Source organism: Carcharodon carcharias, chromosome 1, assembly GCF_017639515.1.
Source record: "Carcharodon carcharias isolate sCarCar2 chromosome 1, sCarCar2.pri, whole genome shotgun sequence".
Taxonomy (NCBI): Eukaryota; Metazoa; Chordata; class Chondrichthyes; order Lamniformes; family Lamnidae; genus Carcharodon; species Carcharodon carcharias.
The window spans coordinates 197,836,516-197,852,411 of record NC_054467.1 but is presented as its reverse complement, the minus strand read 5'-3'; the positions used below and the strand labels follow the sequence as shown (position 1 = coordinate 197,852,411).

At 44.6% G+C, this 15,896-nt stretch overlaps 1 protein-coding gene across 2 annotated transcripts in view; it reads right to left on the bottom strand.

Moving 5' to 3' along the window:
- Positions 1-11,650, bottom strand: part of ca9 (carbonic anhydrase IX) — a 132,568-nt gene extending 120,918 nt beyond the window's left edge. Inside the window, exon 1 of one of the 2 annotated variants that reach the window (XM_041195565.1) lies at positions 11,386-11,650. In XM_041195565.1, coding sequence (XP_041051499.1) covers positions 11,386-11,512 — 127 coding nt within the window. In that variant the 5' untranslated portion in view covers positions 11,513-11,650. The remainder of the gene's footprint in view (positions 1-11,385) is intronic. The other variant, XM_041195574.1, reaches the window with a different exon arrangement.
- Positions 11,651-15,896: the final 4,246 nt, after the last annotated feature.

Genomic DNA, 15,896 nt, shown 5'->3' with positions numbered 1-15,896 from the left:
CACTACTTGAAGAACAGTCAAGTTGTCTGGCTAACATTTATCCCTCAATCAACAACTAAAACAGATTGTCTGATCATTTATTTCATCACTGCTTGTGGGACATTGCTTTGTGCAAATTTGCAGCTGTTTTAATTGCCCTGCATTGCAACAGAGAATTCTTGAAAAGTAAATAATTGATTTGGATGCATTTTAAGATGTCTTGAGGCCATGAAAAGTGCAATGTAAATGGAAGTTCTTTCTTCCCAGTTCTGGTGTGCTTGAATTGATCTACTTTTCATTCACACATTAGATCCTTGTTTGTTGACAATTATTCCTCTTTGTCTCTTTGTAGATCACACCATTATCAAGCATAGAGATTGTGGACAAATAGTCACATATTCCCAATGGAAATCATACCACAAGTGAACAGTTGCCTGTTAACCATTGCGTAATGTACGATAATTGCTGATGTTTTTATTCTGTTCTGTTTGTACTATATTCAATTGCACACTGGTTCAAGTTGAATTCCACAAAATACAAAATGATAAATTAAATAATGCCCCAGGGAAATAAATCCTGATTTGTACTCTGATAATTAACAATGGGGTAATTTTTAAACTAAAATGTGTCCTATTTTAATAGAACTGTTGTACAGACTGGCAATTTTCCACATCTTTACACTTTTATGTCTCAAGGAACACCTAACTCATTTTGTAGATGATTAAGTTGCAATATTTAGTAACATAAGAACATAAGAAATTAAACAAAATCATGGTTCAACTGATGTGGCCTTAACTCCACTTTCCTGCCTGACTCCATAGCCGTCGACTTCCTTATCAATCCTCATCTGTAATCTAACTCGGCCTTGAATATATTCAATGATCCAGCCTTCACTGCTTACTGGGGAAGTGAATTCCAAACATAATGACCCTCTGAAAGAAGAAATTCCTCCTCATTTTCATCTTAAATGGGAGACCCTTATTTTGAAGGCCTGGCCTCCAGCTCTAGATTCCCCCAATGAAAGGAAACAGCCTCTCAGCATCCACCCTGTCAAATCCCCTCAGGTTGCAATGAGGAACTTAGCACATTGGTGATCTTGGGAAGGGTCTCATAGCGTGTGGCATAAAGTTTTATTGAACAAATTCGAAACAAGTATATTTTTGTCAGTTATCTTATTCCATAATAATATCCTACAAGACATTCCATGCTCCAACCAGACTGCATTCCTGAGTGGATATGGTGCCAATTTATACCAATACGTTGAGGTTTGATTTAAGGTATTATGTTATAAGATTTTTGTTTTGGAGCCGGGAGCCCAATGTCAGGGTCAAATCTGAGTCCTGACACTGCACCATATCGGAAATAGCCATCATCTCAATTTTGTAGCCTATTGGCCAATTAATGCTCACCATCCAGTTAGTGATGGTGATGGGGCTCCTGGAGGGCCAATAGGAGGCCCTCCAGCACTGAGAGAGTGGCAGTCTGCTGATGCAGGTAGGAGAGAGCACCTCTATCTCACTGCACTTTTTACAAACTATTGAAAAAGAATTGGCCATGGCTGCTGGACCACTATCATGGAGGGGAAACCTCTCCGCAGGCAGACCTGCAGCTGTAACTGTGGCCATGTTGGTATGGTGACTTCAGGAAGGGGGTGGGGGTTTCATATTGATCCTGAGGCACTCCATTCCCAATGCCTCCCCCCTCTCCACCCTGTGGCCTGCCACCTGGAGGCCTGCTCCAGCCATCTGCTGAGCTCTAAATGCCACAGAGGCCCCTGGGGCTGAGGTGAAAAATTCCAGTTCTCCCACTATAATGACTTCTTGCCACCTAGCACCTGTAACCCCCTCTCCTTCTGTATCAATCCTGACCTTAAAAACATCCCTGCTAATGGTTTCTACCACTTCACGTGGTAGCAAGATCCACATTCTCACCAATTTCTGTGCAAAGGTATTCCAAGGGTAGTCACAGTGTTGATATAAAACTATCAAGTAAACAGGATAAATGAGAGAGTAACCTAATTTGGTCAGTTCCATCTATTATAGTTAACAGGTCAAGTGACACCGTTATTACCTAGGACTGTGGCTGGATGCACATGAACTGAGCAAAACAGGAAGATTTATTGTTTTTGTTGAAGTCATGCTTGAACTGATCAGTGCATGAAAATCTTAATTATGCTCCTTGCACAATGATTTTAATCATTATATTGATGAATAAATAATGGTTACTGTAGAAAACTAGTTGTATTAAGCAAGTGAGGAATCTAAATACTTCATAAGTACCAAAATCTAAGTGGCACAAATTATCCCCTCCCCAAATATGGTATTTTACATATTAATCTTCATTGGGCTATTAAAGAAATGCAGAGTAATTTTATACTTCCCACTGTCCTGTGAGAAGCTTTCACCAGTACTTGGATCAAAACAATACTTGATTATTCCTTAAGTGTTTATTTTCTTTTCTTCCCTCTTTCTTGCCCCTTTGCATCATCCTTGGTTAGAAAGACAGAAAGACTTTCCTATTTATGCAGCTGCACTGCCATATCCTGTATCAGGTCTGACTGAATCTCAGATACAATGCTTCACACATCATTTGCCCTGCCTGTCAAGCCTTTTTATCACCAGGCAATGTTGTTTGTAGCTCTGCATCTATGTGAGAATTTTAAAGACCCAACCATTCGTTGCTGAACTTGGTTTACTGGCATGCGGATTAGGCTATGGCTTTCTTGTTGATCAGCTGCTGAGGCTTTAAACTCTGGAATTCCTTCCCTAAACTCCTTTGCTTTCTACTACTCTCTCACATCCTTTAAGACAAAATTTATTCCTATAAGTAACTTTCAGACCCGGTACTGAACCAAGAGTGTATGATTGAAAGACAAATGTTGCAGTGGGACTCAAACCGTCCTACCTTAATATGTACCTGTGATTAATTATAGAATAATATTATTTGGATTTATACCTTGTTTCCCTTCTCAGATCTCACATTTCCTCACATACAGCAACCCCAGAGCAAAGAGGAGGTCAGCCATCCAGTGCAGGAAAAGGATGAATGCTCTCATCCTTTCCACCAGGGTTAGTCAACTACCTCATCACTTTCAATTCACACACTCTCAAACCCATCACACACTCACAGGAATCTCTTGCCTCAAGGGACAACACCACCAACTCTCACACACACCTTCACATCTCCATCAGGCTCATAATCTCTGGAGCTCACGTCCTCATCCTGACCATGGCTCCGCTCACCACATAAGCAATCCACAAAGTGCCATGTGTCCAGCTCACACTCTCTCGATCTGTTTCCATGCAGGAAAAGCTGGCTCACAACAGCAGGGAGAGGTCCCAGGCCCACATGAGGCCCCTCACTCACTTTGAGGACCGTACCATCGCACTGACTGGTGAGGATGTCAATGGTGAGGTTGGTGGCGAACACCCACGTGAGGATCCTGCACCACGTTATCCCTCTCTCAATGCAACTGTGAGTGCTCTCTCTCTCCTATTTTTGCCTCTGCTGCCATGCACTAATTATCTCTACTTTGGTTCACAGGGGGCTCTGCCAAGCGACCAACACCCTCAGCCAGCCAGTCCCTCAGCTCCATCCATGTCCTCACCTCCAGTCAAGAAGACACCTCCTCCATTGAAGAGCTGGAAATAAGCAGCCTGGAAGACCCATCACAGTGCTTATAACACCATCCACCAGTGCAGAGACACACCTTGGTAGGACCTAGATCTAGGGCAGGCTTGAGTTCACAATCTGGTGGTCACCGCAGGGAGATGTGTCCGCAGCAGGAGGAGGCAGATTCAGCCAAGTTCCCCGGTACTCGGAGGACTGATGGGGAAGGGGCATCTGCGAGATCCGAGTCAGATGGCAAGCCTCCGGATTTGGCCTTCCAACTCATCCTGGAGAGTCAGCAGAAGGCAGGGGAGCTGTTGGAAGCCCTCAACAGAGTGGCACACATGTTGGAGGAGTACGTCCACCTGCCCTCTGATGAAGTGGTGCCCACATGTGCTTGTATGGAGATCTCCATGGGAAGGATGGCAAATGCCATGGAGACCCTGGTCCAACAGGACGCGGAGATGTGTGCACATCTGCATTTCATTGCAGTAGCCATGGGTGAGTTCCTGCAGTGGTAACATGAGAGGGAAATGGGGCATCTCGACGTCCCTCCAGGTGCTCCTTTTTGTCAAGGTGTCAGGCTGGGGAGCTCGGGCACCTGAAAGGAGGAGCAGCAGCTGGACACCCCTGGCTCATCCACTCAGGATATCTGTCAGCTCCCTGCAAGTCCCCTTTGTCTGTGATCCCCTCAACCTCATCTACTGCCACTGTCTTTCAGCTTCATTGACAGGCTTCACGAGTCCTCCCCCTGCACCACCCTCCCCCAACCCACTAGCAGTTCAATGGCATGTAGCTGGACTACAAGTGATTCTGGAGGGAGAAGTGTGTGTGGCAGGGCCTTCCAGAGCCCGGTGCAAGTACTCTCCCATGCAGGGAACCTTCCTCCATCACACACACTCACTGTCCCGAGCATTTTCAGTGCTGCCTGCTGAGGTTCTCTTTCAGTTGTCCATTTGAGCTGACTTGCATCTCCGCCCACCCACTGATTACACTCCCATGCAGCACCTCTGCCCGTCCAACATGAGGCTTTGCTCACTTTCCATTTGAAAACCATGGCCGTTGTCAAAATTTTTGCTCAACTCCCTGTCCTTTCCCTCCCCAGTCACCTATATCCTTTCCCCATCACTGTCGATCACCAGGCATCACCTTCCACCTTCCCATCATCACCTACCAACCCGAACTCTTTTCTTTCCAGGATGCCCAGGTGACCGTACACTGTCCCTACCTTCCCGAGAATCCCACCACCATCCACATTGACCTCCCTGACCTCCTCCTTCTCACCCCTTAGGGTCCGTGTCTGCCTCCAAGTCCCCATCAGCCACCCTTGCTGTCTCTTCTACTGTTACCAATACACCCTGACACTCCCACCCCTCTAACTCCCTCTGCCTTCTCTCACACTCACCATTCTCTCCCACCATGCTCACCCTCATTTCACTCCTCAGGAGGCAGTCTTGACTCCACAGACCCTTCCCTTGCACATCCACCTGGACAACCCCAACCTTACTCCTTCCTCCACTATTACTCCCTCCTCCTCCTGAACACCTCCATCCCCCTGAACTCCTTCCCCCCTCCAAACTCCTTCCCCCCTCCGAATTCCTTCCCTTACACCTTCCTTCCCTCTCACACCTACCTCCCCACTTGCAGTATTCTCTTCCATTACAACATCCTCCCCATACTCCCTCCTTCCCCTCCCATCCTCATGCTCCCAAAACCCTCGCTACCCCCTTCCAACCTTATTCCCCAGACGCCTCCCAACCCCCTCACCTTCGTCTCCCAGTCACACCTAGAACCTCCCCTCCCACCGCTCATCGATCATTCGTAGCCCATGGCCAAGACCATAAAATTCCAAAGCAGACCTGAGACATCAACATAGAACTCCCAGTTTCCACGAGCTGCTCCATGGAACGGCCATGTCCATGAGAATCCCCCCAGACAGCGAGCCCATGTTCCTTCAGGGTCTGGTAGCTGTATGGCTCCAGCATTCTCTGCTCCTCGGATGTCGGCAATATGAGCAAGGCCCTAATGGTAAGTCCCGACTTCTGCATGTTACACTTGTCCAGGCATGTTTTCCTGCTGCTGCAATGGTAAATCTGGCACGGGGGGGACGATTCTGGTCAGGCCTTACTTTGTATCCCATTAGTGGGACGCAAAACAGGTTCATGCCGGCCTCCAGCAGGATTGGCGTTCCGCCATGACAGACACCATCAGGTGATCCTGCGTGAAAGCCGGTGTGAAACCTATTTTTGGCCTTTTCGCCATATTGTGTGTCCCCCACCTCGGCTCCCCCCCCACCCCACCCGAGCCAACAGGACCGGAAAATTCCAGGCCACTAGACTATTACAAAGCACATCTGGCTGAGCACCCACGTTCTACCTCTTTGTAAACCTGAGGTCATCCAAACTTTGCTGCCCATGTCGTAACTTGCACGAAGCCCTGTTCACCTTTCATCCCTTTGTTTGCCAACCAATATTAGCTCCTGGTTAAGCAATGGTCTGATTTTAAAATTCTTATGCTTGTTCTCAAATCCTTCCTATCTCTGTAATCTCTCCCCACCCTAAAACCTTTCAAAATGCCTCAGCTCTGGAACTTCCTCTCTAACCTCTCTACCTCTCTTTCCACATTTAACAGACTCTTTGAAACCTACCTGTATAACCAAGCTGTTGGTTATCTCCCCTAATATCACCTTATGTAGCTCAATGTTAAATATGGCTCTATACACTCCTGGAGGCATGTTGGAATGTTTTATTAAGTTAAAAATGCTTTGTAAATATAAATTGTCATTTTGTTGCATTAATCTTGAAAAACAAAATAGTTTTTTTTATTCATTCATGGGATGTGAGCTTTGCTAGCTAGGCCAGCATTTATTGCCCATCCCTAAATGCCCTTGAGAAGGTGGTGGTGAGCTGCCTTCTTGAACGGCTGCAGTCCATGTGGTGTAGGTACACCCACAGTGCTGTTGGAGAGGGAGTTCCAGGAATTTGAAATAGTATAGCTATTTCAGTAATCACAGTGCAACGTGTATTCTTTTACAGTTTGTGGTGCTTGAGCCTTTCTCAATTGCAATGTGAAATTAATAAGAAAAAGGCAGAAATCCATTTGCTTTTAATTTCCAACTGGCAACATGGTAGCTCCAAAGTCATATTGGATTTGAAATGCTAACTCTGTTTCTCTCTCCACAGACGCTGCCAAACCTGCTGAGTTTCTCTAGCAATTTCTGTTTTTATCTTGGATACAGGCTGGGCGGGGCTTCTGTTGTCCCCAATAAATGCCATACCCCATCCCATATATGGTCATAATGATGAAGGTGGTGTGATATCCCATGCTGGACTTCAGTGGTTAAAGAAGATGGCTCACCACCACTTTCTCAAGGATAATTAAGGATGGGTAATAAATGCTGGTCTTGCAGTGACGCCCACAACCTACAAATGAATTTTAGAAAAAACCTGTTTCTCAAATTTTTTGGCAGATGCTTATTTGTTGAATTTGCTGATATAAACAACCTGCACTGCCTCTCTTGGCAGCCCATCCACACATTCACTACCCTTAGTAACAAATATAAATTGTTTCTCTTCTATTTTGAGATTAGGCACTTTTTCAGATCCTGGTATTTCAATAACCATGGAAGTTGCTCTGCACCAAATGCACAATGGGATATTTTAGTTCTACAGAGTCCTTAATAATGCTAAGATGATAGCCCTGTGACTGTTAGGGAGAGCCAACCAATGTTTTAAAGAATTGTTGGAAAGATAAGAATAAGTTTTGAATATTGAAAGGCATGTACTTCTATTTAACTAAGAAAAAACATCATTCATTAATAGAAGGTTTATGTGGAGAGTAATTCGTGTTAATGAAAGGAATCATTTCTGTGCTTACCCCTTGCATTTTTAGCAGCAGGATTCATTTACCAATTACCTTATAGACTGGAACGTTTCACATGGAGTAACAATGTCACCAGCAAAGAAACAAGCCTTTCAACCCAACTAATAGACTCATAGACGTTTACAGCACAGAAGGAGGCCATTTGGCCCATCATGTCCACACAGTCAACAAAGATCTGACTACACTAATCCCATTTTCCAGCACTTGACCCCTAGCCCAGGAGGCTATGGCAATGCAAGTGAATATCTAAATGCTTCTTAAATTTTATGAGGGTTTCTGACTCAGCCACCCTTTCAGGCAGCGAGTCCCAGACTCCAACCACCCTTTGGGTGAAAAGATTTCTCTTCAACACTCCTCTTAGCCTTTTACCTCTTACCTTAAATCTATGCCCCATGGTTATTAATCCCTTTACTAATGGAAAAAGTGCCTTCCTATCCACTCTATCTATGCCCCTCATAACATTATACACCTCTATCAGGTCCCCTCTCAATCTTCGCTGCTCCAAGAAAAACAACCCCAGCCTATCCAATCTTTCCTCATAGCTCAGACCCTCCAGCCGAGGCAACATTCTGGTAAATTTGCTCTCACCCTCTCCAATGCAATCACATCCTTCTTATAATGCGGATTCCAGAACTGCACGCAGTACTCCAGCTGTGGCCTAACTAGTGTTTATACAGTTTCAGCATTAGATCCCTGTTCTTGTATTCTATGCCTCGGCTAATAAAGGTAAGTATCCCATATGCCTTCTTAACCACCTTATCTACCTTCATGGGTCTGTGGATATATACACCAAGCTCCCTCTGATCTTCAGTACTTTGCAGTGTCCTACCATTCATAGTGTAATCCCTTGCCTTGTTCGCCCTCCCCAAGTGCATTACCTCACACTTTTCTAGGTTGAATTCCATTTGCCACTGCTCTGCCCACCTGACCAATCCATTGATATCCTCCTGCAATTTATGGCTATCCTCCTCACCATTTACCACCGACCAATTTTTGTGTCATCTGCAAACTTCATGATCATACCCCCTGCTTTTAAGTCCAAATCATTTATGTACACCACAGACAGCAGGGGCCCCAGCACAGAGCCTTGTGGAACCCCACTGGAAACAGACTTCCAGTCACAGAAACATCCCTCTACCATCACCCCCTGCTTCCTGCCTTTCAGCCAATTTTGGATCTAATATACCACTTTGCCTTGGATCCCAGGGACACTTACTTTCTTGACCAGTCTGCCATGAGGGGCCTTATCAAAAGCCTTGCTAAAGCCCATGTAAACCATATCAAATGCATTACCCTCATCGGCACTCCTGGTTACCTCCTCAAAATATTCGATCAAATTTGTCAAACACAACCCTCCCTTAACAAATCCATGCTGACTATCCCTGATTAATCCATGTCTCTCCAAGTGCAAATATATTCTTTCCCTCAAAATTCTTTCTAGTAACTTCTGAGGTAGGACTGACTGGCCTGTAAGTTCCTGGTCTATCCCTTCCTCTCTTTTTTTAATACACTGGTCTATACCAGCGTTAATGCTCCACATGAACTTCCTCCCACCTTTCTTCATCTAACCATACAGTTTTAATAACTATTATTATCATCAGTTGACTATTATCCGAGCTTCTGTGACTGTCCTCCATACACCTTTGTATGGCAGGAACCTGAACCCTGGGGCACGATTTTACATCCCGGGGCGGGCATGCACGCAACCTGATCGGGCATAAAATAGTGTGCAGTGACGTCGGACAAGCATCCCATCATCATCACGCACTCGCGTGGGTACGTGTGCGAGTTGGCAGTGCACCTGCCAACAATTAAGAGCGCTATAAAGGCCCTTAATCAATTAATTTAAACCTATTTTTTGCACCAGTCCTACCTTTTGGTTGGCAGGTGGGTGAATCGACCAGGCGGCCTTTTAATTTTTTAGCAAGCCTCATTCACGGGAGGGACGAAGTTTCCACAATTAAAATAAAAATAAATATAAATTTTTGGGCAGAATTTTTTTTTCTGTTAGCATTATTGTGAGTTAGGGCTTTTTTTTCAGATTTTAAAAATCTTTATTTTTGATTTTAAAATTCTTCAGCTCCCTGCCTTCAGAGAGCTTTCAGTGCGCGCTCCCCCACTCAGGCATTTGTGCCCGCCATCCTCCCGCCCCCACCCCAGTAGCGCTGAGCTTCTCAGCCCGCCTTTGATACTGGCTGGCCGTTAATTGGCCAGCCAGCATGAAATCGTGGTCTGGGGCCAATTACGGGAGGCAGACTGTTTCCTGGCTGTCCCAGGGCCCGCCTGCCACGCCCACCCGACGACCCAAAAATCCTGCCCCTGGCATTATGATTCGGACAGCCCACAGTTGTTCTTTCATTGACTTATTAGAAACTGCAGCTGTAACACCACTAGCAAGTTATAGATACCACTGGCCTGCACCTTTCCCTGGCGTTCCCTCCATTAAGCATCCCACTAGACAAGTGAGAAAAGAGGTGTGGATAAGAGCATGACAAGTCCTCCAAGGTTTGAGCTACCATCCTATCAGGTTTCAAAACAGCTACTGACAGTTTTAAAGGTTCACTGAGAAAGCATAAGGACCTTATTCCACCAATTTGGGTCCTTGAATTGAAGAGAGATCCAAGCAAGGAAAAGAGAACATGGAAAGAGAGGTAGAGAAGAAACATTAGAGAAAGCACAGCCAAAAAAAAAGCATTAAGAAGGAAAGAAGGAAATGTATGCTAGGTGCAGTGTTGTACTATATATACATAGCTATGTCTTATTTACTCACCACATTTATTACCTCAAGACATCTTAACATGCTTCACAATTACTTACATTTGAGTGTAGTCGCTGCTTTAATGTAAGGAAATGTGGCAGACTAAGCAAGCACAATAAGATTCCATAAATAAGACAAATAACCAAAAAACCCGTTGAAGTTAAGTTGGTCAGGATACCAAGAGAACCTGACTGCTCTTCTTCAAATAGCGCCATGGGATCTTTGACATCCACCTGAGAATGGTAGATGGTATTTTCTCACCCAAAAGGTGGTGCCTCCAACAATTTAGTGCTCCCTCTACTTTGTGTATCTTATATATATATAAATTTTCATATATATATATATATTATACATATATGTGTGAACACAGACCCGTACTGTTCTGTTTCTCCTTAGTTGCTGGTGTCTCTATATACAAAGCAAAGTTATTATCTATATTACTTTGCAAAGACAAAAAGAGAAAAATAGGCTACTCTCTCTGTACACTATGCACTTGAATATACTAATTTATTCATAGATTGTCTTGTATCCATACACCTTTAATGAAAGTCCCTTAACGGCCTAATGATTTAAATACTAGTCTAGAGCCTTGTGTATGTCATTACCGGGAAATACATAAAAAGCCAGGAAAAAGTGACCATTGGTGAAAAGTGTTTTTGTGGGAACACTAGCACATATTGCATATGGTCAGAAACAATTAATAATGGCAAATACTAGGAACAAAATGGCCATTTATACATGACGAAACACATTCGTACTTGCAGGCTCAATTTACATTCTGGAGTGTGATTCTTGAGTCTCAACGACCTGGAATGATTGTAGTTTGGAAAAACTATATACAAAGATCCTGTCAGACTGTTTTATACTCTTTAGACATCAGGCAGCCCTTGAATACCACATTCAACTGGATAGTTTGGTAACTGGGTACTTTAAACCCCTTGTTAAAATTTACAGAAAATCCCAAAATATAATTTTAAAATATTAAATGTCATTAGATTTCCATTCCTTTTCATTTGAAAGCACTTTGACATTGTAAGTTAACAATTAGTTGCTGAAAGTACATTTCTGAGATTGCAGAATCAATTTGTTCCTCCTTGTGAGATTGTTTAAATCAATCAAGATATAACATTTCGTATCTTTAGAACAAATCGTCTTACCTTCATGTTTTTCTTTATGTTCAGGATCTGGATTTGTGTCACATGTACCAGTTGTTAAAAGCTGAGCCAGTACCAGAAACAATAATCTGTGCATTATATAAGGTGTTCTACAATTCTGATTTAACATAGAACGCCTCCAGTGACCTCACAGCCAACCCTTATAGTTCTCCAAAATCTATTTAGCTAATTTGTGGTCTCACTAACATTAGGAACTGCAGTAACCACCCTTCTGAAGGCCTGTTTCAATGACTCTGCCTCCTCGAATGCTTTCTCTGTTCAACGTCAAATGAATGACATGCTGTCTTAAATACTGACTAACAATTAAAGGTGATAGTCTGTCCTTGTGTCCACATTGCATTATTTTGCCAGGCAAAAAATAAGCTTTTGCTGGAGAGTTACAGTTTGTAATGCGATTCCACACGCTGTGTAACACTGATACAGTGGTGGGAACAAAGTGCAGGATTAAAGGTGACTTTCCAGTTTAGGGTGTCTTAAAGAGGAACAGCAGACTTTCTTGTGCTGTTCACTAATTTCATTCATATTTTAAAGATTATCAATGAATGTGTTGCAAGAAAGCAATGTCATGACAATTAGTTTGATAACATGCCATTTGAATAATTTAAATGTTAAAAAAGATTCCTAATTATTTCACAAATGGAAAAGGATAGAAAATACAGGCACCAAGCCAAGGAGGAGGTGAAGTGGAGGCTGAAAACTTGATGAAAAGGTGAGTTTTGTGAAAGGGTTTAGGGCAGGAACTGCAGAGAGCCTACCTGAGGGCTCACCCATTAATGGTGGGGCAAAGGAGGGGGACACACAAAAGACCAGCATCTGAGGATTGAAGGCTGCTATAGGAGAAGGTTGTTGTTGTAGCACAGAATACAAGTGACTGAGTTTTGGCAATTTACAATTTATGAAGAACAGAAACAAGAAAGAAAGCATTGGTATGATTGAGATGAGAGATGACAAAAGTATGAAGGAGGTGATGGTGTAGTGGTATTTTCACTGGACTAGCAATCCAGAGACCCAGGGTAATTCTCTGGGGATCTGGGTTCCAATCCCACCATGGAAGATGGTGGAACTTGAATTCAATCAAAATCTAGAATTAAAAGTCTGATGAAACAATTGTTGTAAAAACCCATCTGGTTCAGAAGGAAATCTGCTGTCCTCACCTATACCTCGTGGCTACAGACCCACTGCAAAGTGGTAACTCTGAAATGGCCTAGCAAGCCACTCAGTTGTATCAAACTGCTACAGAAAATTGGAAAAGGAATGGAACTGGAATGGACCACCCAGCATCAACCTAGGTACAATCTCAGCCCTGTCAACCTGCAAAGTCCTCCTTACTAACATCTGGGGGGCTAGTGCCAAAATTGCGAGAGTTGCCTCACAGGCTAGTCAACAACAGCCTGATATATCATCCTCATGGAATCATATCTTACAGATAATGTCCCAGACACCACTGCTGCCATCCATGGGTGTGTCCTGTCCTGCTGGCAGGACAGACCCAGCAGAGTTGGGGGGCAGTTGCTCTGGGAATCCTCAACATCGAATCCCATGACATCTCATGGCAGCAGGTTAAACATGGGCAAGGAAACCTCCTGCTGATTACCATGTACTGTCCTCCCTCAGCTGGTGAATCAGTGCTCCTCCATGTTGACCACTAATTGGAGGAAGCACTGAGGGTGGCAAGGGTGCAGAAAGTACTCTGGGTGGGGGACTTCAATAATATCCCCAAGGAGTGGCTTGGTAGCATCACAACAGACCAAACTGGCTGAGTTCTAAAGGACATAGCTGCTAGACTGGGTCTGCAGCAGGTGGTGAGGGGAAAAGCATACTTGACTACATCCTCACCAACTTACCTGCTGCAGATGCATCTGTCCATGACAGTATCGGGAGAAGTGACCACCACATAGTCCTTGTGCAGATGAAGTCCTGCCTTCACATTGAGGATACCCTCCACCTATGTTGTGTGGCACCACCACTGTGCTAAATGGATTAGATTTCGAACAGATCTAGCAACTTAAGTCTGTGCAACCATAAGGTGCTGTGGGCCAGCAGCAGCAGAAGAATTGTACTCAAACACAATTCTGTAACCTCATGGCTCAGCATATCCCTCACTCTGCCATTACCATAAATCCAGGTGATCAACCCTGGTTCAATGAAGAGTGCAGGAGGGCATGCCAGGAACAGCACCAGGCATACCTAAAAATGAGGTGTCAACCTGGTGAATCTATAACAAAGGATTACTTGCCTGCCAAACAGCATAAGTGACAGACAAAGCTAAGCAATTCCACAACCAACGGATCAGACCTGAGCTCTGCAGTCCTGCCACATCCAGTCGTGAATGGTGATGGGCAAATAAACAATTCACTGGAAGAGGAGGCTCCACATATAACCCCATCCACAAAGATGGAGGGGCCCAGCACTTCAGTGCAAAATATAAGGCTGAAACATTTGCAACAATCTTCAACCAGAAGTGCCAAGTGGATGATTCATGTCAGCCTCCTCCGGAGGTCCCCAGCATCACAGATACCAGTCTTCAGCCAATTCAATTCACTCCATGTGATATCAAGAAATGGCTGAAGGCACTGGATACTGCAAAGACGATGAGCCCTGACAATATTTCGGTAATAGCACTGAATAAGTGTCCTCCAGAACTTGCCACTGTTCCAATACAGCTACAACACTGGCATCTACCCGACAATGTGGAAAATTGCCCAGGCACGTCCCGTACACACAAAGCAGGACAAATCTAACCCAGCCAATTACCTCCCCATCAGTCTACTCTCGATCATCAGCAAAGTGATGAAAGTGGTCACCAGCAGTGCTTTCAAGCGGCACTTGCTTGGCAATAACCTGCTCACCGACGCTCAGTTTGGGTTCTTCCAGGGTCACTCAGCTCCTGACCTCATTACAGTCTTGGTTCAAACATGGACAAAAGAGCTGAACTTCTGAGGTGAGGTGAGAGTGTCTGCCCTTGACATCAAGGCAGCATTTGACAGAGTGTGGCATCAAGGAGCCCTAGCAGAACTGGACACAATGGGAAGATGGTCAGGAGGAAAACTCTCTACTGGTTGGAGTCATACCAAGCACAAATGAAGATGGTTGTGGTTGTTGGAGGCTAATCATCTCAGTTCCAGCATATCACTGCAGGATTTCCAAACTTGGTCCAAACATCTTCAGCTGCTTTATCAATGACCTTCCTTCCATCATAAGGTCAGAAGTGGGGATGTTCGCTGATGATTGCACAATGTTCAGCACCATTTGCGACTCCTCAGATACTGAAGCAGTCCATGTCCAAATGCAGCAAGACCTGGACAATATCCAAGCTTGGGCTGACAAGTGGCAACATTCGTGCCACACAAGTGCCAGGCAATAAGCACCTCCAACAAGAGAGAATCTAACCATTGACCCTTTAATGGCATTACCATCACTGAATTCCCCCACCATCAACATCCTCGGGGTTACCATTGACCAGAAACTGAACTGGAATAGTCACAGAAATACTGTAGCTACAACAGCAGGTTAGAAGCTAGGAATCCTGTGATAAGTAACTCACCTTCTAACTCCCCAAAGCCTGTCTGCCATCTACAAGACACAAGTCAGGAATGTGAAGGAATACTCTCCACTTGCCTGGATGAGTGCAGCTCCCACAACACTCAAGAAGCTTGATACCGTCCAGGACAAAGCAGCCCACTTGATTGGCACTACATCCACAAACATTCACCCCCTTCACCAAGGATGCACAGTAGCAGGAGTGTGTACCATCTATGAGATACACTGCGAGAACTCACAAGATAGCACATTTCAAACTCACGACCACTACCATCTAGGAGGACAAGGGTAGCAGACTCATGGGAACACTACCACTTGGAAGTTCCCCTCCAAGCCACCCACCACCCTGACTATCCTCGTTCCTTCACTGTTGCTGGGTCAAAATCCTGGAACTCCTTCCCTAACAGCACTGTAGGCATACATAAATCACATGGACTGCAGCGGTTCAAGAAGTCGGCTCACCACCACCTTCTCAAGAGCAATTAGGGATGGGCAATAAATGCTGGCCCAGCCAGTGAAGCACACCTTCCATAAATGATTTTTTAAAAAGTTCAATGTTATTGAGGTAGTGATGGAAGTGAATGGATACAAATAGATTGCCGTAGTGGTAGAATAGCAATTGGGGTTGGAAGCTCAGGTCTGGGATGAACAGAGTGCCAATGTTTTTCATGGTTTGGTCCAATTTGACGGGGCTGAGGACTATGGAATGATATTTATTGCAGGAGCCCCAAACAATGGCTGGCGGTGAGGGGTACAATATGGCGAGAAGACCAAAAATTGGTTTCACGCCAGCTTGTAAGCACAGCGGGACCATCCGATCATGTCCACCATGGAGGAACGCCAATCCTGCTGGAGGTCTGCCTGAACCCGATTTGCATCCTGGTAATAGGATGTAAAGTAAGGCCCTACCGTAATTGTCTCCCCTCGACCGATTTACTACTACGCCCGCAGGA